Source organism: Corythoichthys intestinalis, chromosome 13 (assembly GCF_030265065.1).
Source record: "Corythoichthys intestinalis isolate RoL2023-P3 chromosome 13, ASM3026506v1, whole genome shotgun sequence".
In the NCBI taxonomy this organism is placed as follows: domain Eukaryota; kingdom Metazoa; phylum Chordata; class Actinopteri; order Syngnathiformes; family Syngnathidae; genus Corythoichthys; species Corythoichthys intestinalis.
The window spans coordinates 51,796,544-51,808,107 of NC_080407.1; the positions used below are offsets into that span (position 1 = coordinate 51,796,544).

At 37.9% G+C, this 11,564-nt stretch overlaps 3 protein-coding genes across 11 annotated transcripts in view; 2 read left to right on the forward strand and 1 right to left on the reverse strand.

Moving 5' to 3' along the window:
- Positions 1-486, forward strand: part of b3gat3 (beta-1,3-glucuronyltransferase 3 (glucuronosyltransferase I)) — a 25,409-nt gene extending 24,923 nt beyond the window's left edge. For 6 of the 7 annotated variants that reach the window (XM_057854899.1, XM_057854900.1, XM_057854897.1 and 3 more), the window contains one exon: positions 51-142. The gene's annotated coding sequence lies outside the window, so the exon portion shown is untranslated. Of the gene's footprint in view, positions 1-50 lie in introns of all 7 variants that reach the window. The other variant, XR_009066669.1, reaches the window with a different exon arrangement.
- arl2 (ADP-ribosylation factor-like 2) lies at positions 64-1,378 on the reverse strand. The gene is made up of 5 exons (XM_057854909.1): positions 1,308-1,378; positions 906-1,016; positions 682-844; positions 547-627; positions 64-484 (listed from the first exon to the last, which is right to left on the reverse strand). The coding sequence occupies exons 1-5, from the start codon at positions 1,370-1,372 to the stop codon at positions 350-352; spliced, it is 555 nt and encodes a 184-aa protein (XP_057710892.1). The 5' UTR covers positions 1,373-1,378; the 3' UTR covers positions 64-349.
- batf2 (basic leucine zipper ATF-like transcription factor 2) lies at positions 673-10,458 on the forward strand. Of its 3 annotated transcripts, none has more exons than XM_057854907.1 (4): positions 673-1,215; positions 4,968-5,110; positions 5,629-5,760; positions 7,922-10,458. In XM_057854907.1, exons 2-4 carry the CDS (start codon positions 5,078-5,080, stop codon positions 8,366-8,368), a joined length of 612 nt encoding a protein of 203 aa, XP_057710890.1. In that variant the 5' UTR covers positions 673-1,215; positions 4,968-5,077; the 3' UTR covers positions 8,369-10,458. The 3 variants fall into 3 exon arrangements, with proteins under 3 accessions (XP_057710890.1, XP_057710889.1, XP_057710891.1); XM_057854906.1 differs by lacking the exon at positions 673-1,215 and adding an exon at positions 1,283-2,605; XM_057854908.1 differs by lacking the exon at positions 673-1,215 and having other exon boundaries at positions 4,217-5,110.
- Positions 10,459-11,564: the final 1,106 nt, after the last annotated feature.

The window sequence follows — 11,564 nt, forward strand, 5'->3', positions numbered from 1 at the left end:
AAATGGTATCTAAAATGTATTTTTAGGTTGATTTTGGCTTTCTTTTACAGGTTGGACTGCTCTTTTTGGTGTCATGTGGATATTAAGTGAATGTCTTTTCGAATAAAAAATTTGTAATATTCATTTTGTCTTGGGAGTTATTCTTGACAATTTGCAGTTTGGCTTCAGAGCAAGTTTATTTACAAAAATTTTAGACAATACAAAATAATAGCTTAGGTCGCTAACACTAGTGGCTATAGATGTCCAATCCATTTGCAGTGGGAGGGATGTTAATTCAATGCCATCCCTCCCACTGCGAATTGATTGGCCGTCTACCAGCATTAAATTAACACAACTGAACATATCTTGGTCAATCAGCGTTGAAGATCCTTGCCGCTATATCATCCAACAACCAGTCCACTCCTGCGAGAAGATTCTGTCCCGTCACTGCGCTGCATGCAATCAAACACCAGTGATGGTTCTTGATGTCATCCAGGGCCAACGCCTATAAATAAATGCCAAGTTACCATTCTGTGTGAGAACTTGCACGAGAACGATCAACCTTACAGATCGAATCGCTTCTTCTGACAAGGCTCCTGGCAAGTCTTGCTTGTTCGCAAACACCAACAACGTGGATCCGAGTAGCCTCTGTGGAAAAAGGCGGGTCAATTGAAGCTCTAGCCAGAAATTCAATGACTGTACCTCCTCCAAAAGCAGTTTATGGAGCTCCTGCCTACAGTCCTCCATGCGTTGTCGATCGGCGCTGTCCACCACCCACACCAAACCGTCCGTACGCTCAAAGTAGTTCCTCCAGTAAGAGCGGAGAGACTTCTGGCCACCGACGTCCCAGATGTTTAACTTGTAGCTAGAACAGAACAAAAATGTTAGCGAGACGAATCAAAGTTCTTCACGATTCAGGTCCTTACTCTCTGTGCTCCAACGTGATGATCCTGAAACCCAGCGTCGGAGGGATGGTGCTGATGTCTTCACCGTTCAGCCGCTTTACAACAGTCGTCTTGCCGGCGTTGTCCAGACCTCTGATCAAGCCAGGTTAAGAAAAAACTGGCTACCATTGAAGTGGACGTTTGTCCCTCGCAGTTCAAATGAATTGGACGTCTATAAGTGATAACCTCATTCAAACTCACAGCAGAAGGATGATTGGACGTCAATAGCGCTGGGACTATTCATTGCTATGCACATTCAAGAAGAGTAAACACGCTTTTCAATTACATTGAGGTAAGAGACTTCATTATACTATTAGCATTTAGCAGTGGCTAAACAACGCTATGTCATGCTAAATCAATTTTACACCACTTGGAAAAGGATACAGTATCAGTAGTCTCATCTCCCGCTCTTTTTGCCTCATTTTCCTTAAAATAGTTAGCAAACCCATTGGCGTCGTAGTGCTTTTAAAACAATTAAGAATAAATGTTGTGTTTTAGTACGCTCGCTAGGAAACACCGCGTGAGTACCCGGAAGTTGTCAACGTTAGACCCGCCTCATGCGAGTTTCTATTGGGCAAATTGGCATTTCGCGTTCATTCATTGGTTGAAAAAGTAGTTTTTTTTAAGAGTACGGAAGTGTATTTTCGTGGCCGAACAGCAGTTTTACAAAAAAAGAAGAAAAAAACACGACAAACAAATCACGTTTTCAACATGAAACGATTTATTTCTTGTTTTTTGTTGACACACATGAAGAACAAAATAAATAAATAAATAAATAAAAAAAGGTAATGAGGCTTAATCACTTTGGGTCACTGGACTTCTTTGGTGTTATCCTGTAAAGACAACAATGGTAAAATAAAAAAATTAATATTGATACGTTATGTTCTTTTTGTGGAAATGCAGAGGAAACTGTTTTGTTTTTGGGAATGTACTAAGTCTCACATTTTTGAACAACTTTATCAACGTTAGACCCGCCTCACGCGAATTACTATTGGGCAAATTGGCATTTCGCGTTCATTCATTGGTTGAAAAAGTAGTTTTTTTTAAGAGTACGGAAGTGTATTTTCGTGGCCGAACAGCAGTTTTACAAAAAAAGAAGAAAAAAACACGACAAACAAATCACGTTTTCAACATGAAACGATTTATTTCTTGTTTTTTGTTGACACACATGAAGAACAAAATAAATAAATAAATAAATAAAAAAAGGTAATGAGGCTTAATCACTTTGGGTCACTGGACTTCTTTGGTGTTATCCTGTAAAGACAACAATGGTAAAATAAAAAAATTAATATTGATACGTTATGTTCTTTTTGTGGAAATGCAGAGGAAACTGTTTTGTTTTTGGGAATGTACTAAGTCTCACATTTTTGAACAACTTTATCAACGTTAGACCCGCCTCACGCGAATTACTATTGGGCAAAATGGCATTTGGCGTTTATTCATTGGTTGAAAAAGTGGTACTTTTTTGAAAGCGTACGGAAGTGTATTTTCGTGAAATTTTAATAGCAGTTTTACGGGAAAAAAACCACGCCAAACAAATTAGTTTTTGAACAGGTGACGATTTATTTCTTGTTTTTTGTTTTTTGTTTTGTTTTTTACACACTTTAAGAACAACAACAAAAACTCATTCGGCGTTATCACTTGATTCACTGGACTGGTGTTATCCTGTAAAGACAACAATGGTAAAATTGAAAACATATTCATACGTTATGTTATTTTTGTTTAGATATAGAGGAAACTGTTTCCATTTGTGGAATGTACTAACTCTTTCATCTTTGAACAATTTTATCAAGTCCAAAGTTGAGCCCTCATTAAAAATAGTTTTTAGACATATTTTGTTTGGTCTATCCAACATCGAAGAACCAGAACAACATAAAATATGTTATAAATCTTAATTTTGGCTAAATTCCACATTCACTGTGTAAAATATGTCAATCAAACGCCAAATTTTCATGTTTTTGGAAAAATGTGTTCTTTATTCTTGGATGATTTAAAGCAGCGGTCTCAAACCGACTCCACAAAGGGCCGCAGTGGGTCCTGGTTTTTGTTCCAACAGATCCAGCACAAACAGTTCAACCAATGAGGTTTCTACTAACATAAGCAGCACCTGATTGCAATCAACTGATTACACTTGTAAGAAACCAAATTGGTGAAAAGGTATTTGTCTCGTTTGGTTGGAATGAAATCCAGTACCCCCTGCGGCCCTTTGAGGACCGGTTTGAGACCACTGATTTAAAGCAATACTTGGTCGACTTCAAATTTAGTCGATTTTAGCGACGCTGGTGGACAAAAGCGGTAGTGTTTTGCGTATGCGTTTCCCGTAAGGACCAGCGCACACCCGCAGTGTTGTAAAATCATCAATCAATCAAAAATCACTCTCCTGGTCGCCTGTAGATGGATTAAACAACATTTCTGTTTTCAGTGGCTGTGTAAAGGATGAAAAGTAATGAGGCAATGAATCCAGTTGTAGCTAAACAATAGCATATGACTGTTTTGTGTGTGTGTCAAGCTTCCTGCCACCATTCTCAAATTTAATTAGTGTCGGTGAAAGTGATACGAACTAGAGCTGCAGCTATCGATTATTTTAGTAGTCCATTAATCGATGAATAATCAAGTAATCAGATAAGGAACATAAAAGATTTAAATACCTAAGCTGAGCCTCAAACGGAATAAAAGAATAAATAAATGTACAACAAAAGGACAATTTGCTAACTTACATTGCAAAAGACTACTAGCTTAAATGCTATAATAGCTAACTTTTTTTTTTCAATGCTCTTAACAAATAACCAAACACATATTCCCACAAAAATGGATAAATAGACCATTAAACTAAATTATAAATGCATTAAAAGCCATTAGCTCAAACAAAAACTTAGCTTATGTTGGTCTTAACAGAGAACATCTGGATTCAGCCATGTGAAATGAGTTGTGTCATATTCACTGTTGCCACTAGAGGGCAGTGTATTCACCCAAATCAATAAAACTAAATGCAGACACTTTCAAATTACAACGCCACTTGAATTAAACAATTACTGGAAGCAACAAAATTGAATTTGAATCTTTTTTTCTAATCAAATTACTCGAGTTAATCGATTAGTCGTTGCAGCAGTAGTTGAGCTAATACTGTTTATTTATTATTTTATATATATATTTATATATATATATATATATATATATATATTTTACACATGCATATTGCTGCCAAAAAATGTTTATTAGAGCTATTATGTTTACGAGCTAGCATGTAAAAATAATGCTATCATGTAAAAAACGAGCTAATTATCATGTTAAACTGTGCTATTTTGTAAAATGATGCTATCATGTTAAACTTTGCTAACATGTAAAACACGCTATCATGTTAAAAACGTGCTAATTATCATGTTAAACTGTGCTATCATGTAAAAATATGCTATAATGTTCAACTGTGCTAACATGTAAAACTGTGCTATCATGTTAAAAATGTGCTAATTATCATGTTAAACTGTGCTATCATGTAAAATTATGCTAACTATCATGTTCAACTGGGCTGACATGTGAAATTGTGCTAACTATCATGTAAAACTATGCTAACTATCATGTAAAAACATGCCTATTGTGTAAAAATGTGATATTTGTTAGACACATTCATATAAAAACACACATATAAAAAAGAAATAAGATATAAAAGAGGTATCATTCAACTAGTCAGTCGACATATTCTCACAAATTTTACGAGAGTATTTTATAAAGTTTGAAAAGTTACCTATTGTTGCTTTAAGTTTCTCTTAGAACCTCAAGACTTTGCAAATAATCCAGCTTGTGTTGAAAAAAAAAAACAGTCCCTTTTATTATTATTTATTTATTTACTTTTAATTTTTCACCCCATGTTTGTACTGTATTTGTATTTGTTTTGTACAAAAAAAAAGGTCAATGGGATTTTTACGCCCTCTTGTGGCGTTGCTTGACGCACAAGTAGGCGGGGTTGGAGGGGGGCTCCTTCTTTCTCACCACCCACGCGAATTAAAATAAAGAGAAAGTGAAAGCGAGTACTTTTGCGTCACCGAGGGAAAGCAGACGAAGACTGCAAGGCAGCATGGATAGAAGCTAAAGGTCCATCCTGATGGTGCCATCAGCACCTCAGCGCGACCTGCTGGAGGTGAGATGTTCGCCCGTTCATGGATACCACTGAGGAGATCACTTCAGTGTGGGTAAGTTCTAATACTTCTTTGACTGACCAATTGACTCATCGATGATCAAATGAATTGACAACTTGACAACTTTCATCACTTTAATCACTTTATATAACCATATTGAAATGCATTTTTTTTTTTTACATGTTTTTAATCAATATTTTAATATAAAAAAAGCAAAACAATATTTTGCTTCTTATACTGTCGTTTTATTTTGTTGTAGATCCAAAATTACAAAAATGAAACTAAAATTCTGAAAATAAAATTTTAAAAAATTGCTTTCAAGAATACATTTTTTCCCTATTTAACACTTTCAGTGCCTTTGACGATGTTAGGCGTCCAGTCATTTGGCGTCCAATCATTCTTTTACTTTTTATTCCAATGACTTGACACTTCAAATGGATTGGACGTCCTCGACTCATATACCAGTCTAAATGATAGATGAACCGATCAGTTTACTCATTACAATAAATAATATGCGATGAACTGACAATCATATTGGAAACATTGAAAAACGGTTGATGTCCTCGTTGCAGGAGACCGCGACTGAGACACAGCCGGCGGCGGGGGACAGCAGCGGCGGCGGCACTGGACGCCGACAAAAAAACCGAGACGCCGCCAGGAAGAGTCGCAAAAAGCAAACGCAGAAGGCCGACGAGCTTCATCAGGTTGCAAGCTGTTGACTTTTCGTGACGACTTGAGTAATAAGCAGGGCAGGAAAGTCATTTTTAGATTGAGACGCTTCCTATCCATACATGGGGCATTTCTTGTAAGCACTCTGCTTTACAAGAAGGAAGCGAAGGGAGGGAAAGGGCTGGCCGTGCTTAAGCTGTCACTGCCGCTTTGTGTTCTTTGTGTGGTCCAGGAGGGGCTTTCACTTTCACTCTCCGCGTGGAGGCTTTCAAGCCAGTTGCTTCTTCTTCCGTGCTTGACAAACCCTTTCCAAGAAGAGACTTTTTTTTGCCAAAATTACATTGTAACAGTCAACCCATTCAGCACTTTCGATGGCTATAGACGTCCACATGTAGAACAAACTCAGATAAAAAGCTTGAAAAAACAATGAATTCGTTCACAAGTGTAACTCTTTAGCTGGAACTTTTGTTTGGTGCTGTTCCAGTGAGATTTACAAAGATGACTGCCTGAAGAAGACATCAAAATTCCCTAAGTCCTTGATGATATGGGGTTTCTGAATGCTAAAGAGTTGCACTTTTGAACTAATTCATTATTTTTTTCAAGCTTTTTATCTGAGTTTGTTCTACATGATAAAATGTCTGAGTGGGTGCTCGTCCGAGACTGGTGATTCCATATGTTTTGCTACTGGGTTGCATTATGAAGTCTATGAACATGTATTATATAACATATTAATAAAATAGCTTGAAAAAATAATGAATTAGTTCAAAAGTGCAACTCTTTAGCATTCAGAAACCCCATATTATCAAGGACTGAGGGAATTTTGATGTCTTCTTCAGGCAGACATCTTTGTAAATCTCACTGGAACAACACCAAACAAAAGTTCCAGCATCATCGCCTTGTCCAATGCAGATTCTTGACTCTTGACAGCTTGTCCAGTGCTTGTAAAAAATATGAATTAGTTTAAAAGTGCAACTCTTTAGCCTTCAGAAACCCCATATTGTCAAGGACTGAGGGAATTTTGATGTCTTCTTCAGGCAGTCATCTTTGTAAACCTCACTGGAACAGCACCAAACAAAGGTTCCAGCATCATCGCCTTGTCCAATGCAGATTCTTGACTCTTGACACCTTGTCCAATGCAGATTCTTGACTCTTGACAAGGTGAGGCTGCTGGAACTTTGGTTTGGTGCTGTTCCAGTGAGATTTACAAAGATGATTGCCTGAAAAAGACATCAAAATTCCCTCAGTCCTTGATGATATGGGGTTTCTGAATGCTAAAGAGTTGACCTTTTGAACTAATTCATTATTTTTTCAAGCTATTTTATTAATCTGTTCAATAATTCATGTTTATAGACTTCAAAATACAACCCCTAGCAAAAAGTATGAAATCACCAGTCTCAGACGAGCACTCACTTAGACATTTTATCTGGAACAAACTCGGATAAAAAGCTTGAAAAAATAATGAATTAGTTCAAAAGTCTTTAGCATTCAGAAACCCCATATCATCCAGGTCTGAGGGAATTTTGATGTCTTCTTCAGGCAGTCGTCTTTGTAAATCTCACTGGAACAGCACCAAACAAAAGTTCCAGCATCATCGCCTTGTCCAATGCAGATGCTTGACTCTTGACACTTTGTCCAATGCTTGAAAAAATTAGGAATTAGTTTAAAAGTGCAACTCTTTAGCATTCAGAATCCCCATATCGTCAAGGACTTCGGGAATTTTGATGTCTTCAGGCAGTCATCTTTGTAAATCTCACTGGAACAGCACCAAACACAAGTTCTAGCATCATCGTCTTGTCCAATGCAGATTCTTGACTCTTGACACCTTGTCCAATGCAGATTCTTGACTCTTGACAAGCTGATGATGCTGGAACTTTGGTTTAGTGCTGTTCCAGTGAGATTTACAAAGATGACTGCCTGAAGAAGATATCAAAATTCCCTCAGACCTTGATTATATGGGGTTTCTGAATGCTAAAGAGTTGGACTTTTAAACTAATTCATTATTTTTTCAAGCTTTTTATCTGAGTTTGTTCTACATGATATAATGTCTGAGTGAGTGCTCGTCCGAGACTGGGGATTCCATACTTTTTGCTTGAGGTTTTAGTCCAAAAGCAGCCAATGTCTACTAGTGAAACTCATTGGTAATAAGGTTCATTCATTATCATTTATTTGAAACTGCTCTTTGTTTTCCCTCGTCAGGAGCTCATGAATCTGGAGAGATCCAACTCAGCCCTGGAGAAGGAGATTCAGGATTTAAAAGAAAAACTTCGTCACTACACCACCATCCTGGAGCGCCACGAGCCTTCCTGTCTCCTCCGAAGGCGCACAAACACTCAACCCCTCGACGAAACGGTGCGCGAAGAACCCCTCGACTCACTCGATCCTCATTCGCTATTCCTCAAAAACGCCGACGCACAATTCTCCACGCTTCAACGTGAAGAATTCCCATCCCTCGCCGAAGGTCTGGGAGCGGTGGCGTTTAATCAACACGATCCTTTGTTATCAGAACAAGCCGACGGGAATTGGGTCTTGGACACGAGTAGCTCGATCCCCGATTCAAATGAGACCTCGGCACTCTCGCTGTCCGAGTTCCTGGAGGCCAACGACTGGATTCTGAGCGGCGTCGGCGACTCTAATGTTTCGTAAGAGCACTAAAAGTAGTGCGTTAACTGCATTATCACAGCGGGATTTACCGTACTTCCTGTTTTTCACACCACATCCTGCTTTTACTTGCATATTTATTTATTGAACCTTACTTTAAATTGCAGAATTTAAATGGATTATACACTGTTTTCTTCATATCTGCTGACTCAAAAGATGTTTTGAGTTTATTTCTACATGACCATAATTGCCTCTTTTTGGCCACAAGTTCAACAATGTCATAAAACAAACGTTTTCAGAGTTGACAGGCTTCTTCTCATTGAATCAACCTGACTAAATTAGCGGTTTGCGCTTCGCTTAGCTTTCACCTGCGCCAATTTTCTCAAGAAATTGACGATAATTGCACACAGTTAGCTAAAAAGTACACAGGCTACTAGTAGCAAGATAGCTAGCTATCTTCTTTAGTTTATGTTAGCAACACCAGCTTGATTGGCATATTTAGACGAATTGTTAGCTTTCACTTGCGCCAGTTTTCTCGAGAAATTGACGATAATTGCACACAGTTATCTAAAAAGTGCACTAGCTACAAGTAGCAAGCTAGCTAGCTAGCTTCTTTGCTCTATGTAAGCTACACCAGCTTGACTGGAATATTTAGACAAAGTGTTAGCTTTCACTTGCGGCAGTTTTCTCGAGAAATTGACGATAATTGTACACAGATAGCTAAAAAGTGCACAGGCTACTAGTAGCAAGATAGCTAGCTAGTTTCTTTAGTTTATGTTTGCAACACAGGCTTCATTGGAATATTCAGACGAATTGTTAGCTTTCACTTGCGCCAGTTTTCTCGAGAAATTGACGATAATTGTACACAGGTAGCTAAAAAGTGCACAGGCTACTAGTAGCAAGATTGCTAGCTAGTTTATTTAGTCTATGTTTGCAACACAGGCTTCATTGGAATATTCAGAAGAATTGTTAGCTTTCACTAATGCCAGTTTTCTCGAGAAATTGACAATAGTTGCACACAGTTAGCTAAAAAGTGCACAGGCTACAAGTAGCAAGTGAGCAAGCTAGCTAGCTTCTTTAGTTTATGTTAGCAACAGCAGCTTTAGCAACAGCAGCTTGATTGGAATATTTAGACGAATTGTTAGCTTTCACTTGCGCCAGTTTTCTCGAGAAATTAATGATAATTGCAGTCAGATAGCTAAAAAGTGCACAGGCTACTAGTAGCAAAATAGCTACTTAGTTTCTAGGGTCTATGTTAGTAACACCAGCTTCATTGGAATATTTAGACGAATTGTTAGCTTTCACTTGCGCCAGTTTTCTCGAGGAATTGATGATAATTGTACACAGATAGCTAAAAAGTGCACAGGTTACTACTGGCAAGATAGCTAGCTAGTTTCTTTAGTCTATGTTAGCAACACCAGCTTCATTGGAATATTCAGACGAATTGTTAGCTTTCACTAATGCCAGTTTTCTCGAGAAATTGACAATAATTGCACACAGTTAGCTAAAAAGTGCACAGGCTACTAGTAGCAAGCTAGCTTCTTTAGTCTATGTTAGCAACAGCAGCTTGATTGGAATATTTAGACAAATTGTTAGCTTTTATTTTTCACCAATTTTCTCGAGAAATTGACGATAATTGTACACAGCTAAAAAATGCACAGGCTACTAGTAGCAAGATAGCTAGCTAGTTTCTTTAGTCAATGTTAGCAACACCAGCTTCATTGGAATATTTAGACGAATTGTTAGCTTTCACTTGCGCCAGTTTTCTCGAGAAATTGACGATGATTGCACTAAGCTGAAAAAGTGCACAAGCTACAAGTAGCAAGATAGCTAGCTTGTTTCTTTAGTCTATGTTAGCAACACCAGCTTCATTGGAATATTTAGACGAATTGTTAGCTTTCACTTGCGCCAGTTTTTTCGAGAAATTGACGATAATTGCACACAATTAGCTAAAAAGTGCACAGCCTAGTAGTAGCAAGATAGCTAGCTAGCTTTTTTAGCATGTTAGCAACACCAGCTTGATTGGAATATTTGGACGAATTGTTATAATGACAATGATGAAGAATGGAACAGGAAATGTTTTGTTATTTAAATTAAGTGAAACGTTTGTGATGAAATATTGTAGTTTGTTTTATTCTGGCTTTTGAAAAATAAAAATACATTTTCGTATAGCCTAGCGGTTTCATTTTGGTTGAAAATGTTTTGATTCATTTTGTGTCGCAGATTAAGTCGTTGCAATTGATGGTTAACCATGTGTAGGGCACTTGCTGAACTGCCGTTGACAAAATGGATTTTGATTTGTCGCATTTTTTTTTTGTTTTGTTGGGGGGGTATGTGGCATTTTTGGGGGGTATTTGGCAGTTTTGAAGGACATGCACGTCCATGCCATTGACGACTATTTTACTATTGACATGTGTGGCTGTGGTTTTTGACCATACACTTTACATTAGAGCTCATTGACATTCAGCTGACCCTCAAGTCAGGAAATGCCATTGACAGCTATGCACGTCCAAATTTTCCAGTCATTTTAAATGGCAGAAAAACGTGTGGCTGTGATTTTTTTTTTTTACCATACACCTAGCATTACAGCGCATTGACATTCAACTGGCAACCAAGTCAGGCTATGCCATTGACGGCTATGCACATCCAAATTTCCCAAAATCCAAACCCATTTTGCCACATATCAAAAAAATGACATGTCAAAATCCTTTTTGCCACATGGCAAAAAAAATGTCACATGGCAAAATCAATTTTGCCACTTTGCAAAAAAAAAAAAAAAAAAAAAAGCCACATGGCAAAAAAACAATGCCACAGGGCAAATCCATTTTGCCACATTCCCCAAAAAAAGCCACATGGTAAAATCCATTTTGCCACATGGCAAAAAAATGCCACATGGGAAAATCCTTTTTGCCACATGGCAAAAAATGCCACATGGCAAAATCCTTTTTTGCCACATTGCAAAAAAAATTTCCACATGGCAAAAAAGCCACATGGCAAAGAAAATGCCACATGGCAAAATCCTTTTTGCGACATGCAAAAAAATGCCACATGGAAAGATCCTTTTTGCCACATGGCATAAAAAAAGCCACATGGCAAAAAAACAATGCCACAGGGCAAATCCATTTTGCCACATTCCCCAAAAAAAGCCACATGGTAAAATCCATTTTGCCACATGGCAAAAAAATGCCACATGGGAAAATCCTTTTTGCCACATGGCAAAAAAATGCCACATGGGAAAATC

Bases quoted from the DNA above. Each gene is read 5' to 3' on its own strand.
- arl2 (XM_057854909.1), bottom strand. From the start codon at position 1,372: ATGGGTTTGCTAACTATTTTAAGGAAAATGAGGCAAAAAGAGCGGGAG. The intron at 1,017-1,307 runs GTATCCTTTTCC...TGGCTTGATCAG, and splicing joins GAGATGAGACTACTGATACT to AGGTCTGGACAACGCCGGCA. The intron at 845-905 runs GTAAGGACCTGA...GTTCTGTTCTAG, and splicing joins ATCACGTTGGAGCACAGAGA to CTACAAGTTAAACATCTGGG.
- batf2 (XM_057854907.1), top strand. From the start codon at position 5,078: ATGGATACCACTGAGGAGATCACTTCAGTGTGG. The intron at 5,111-5,628 runs GTAAGTTCTAAT...TCCTCGTTGCAG, and splicing joins AGGAGATCACTTCAGTGTGG to GAGACCGCGACTGAGACACA. The intron at 5,761-7,921 runs GTTGCAAGCTGT...TTCCCTCGTCAG, and splicing joins AGGCCGACGAGCTTCATCAG to GAGCTCATGAATCTGGAGAG.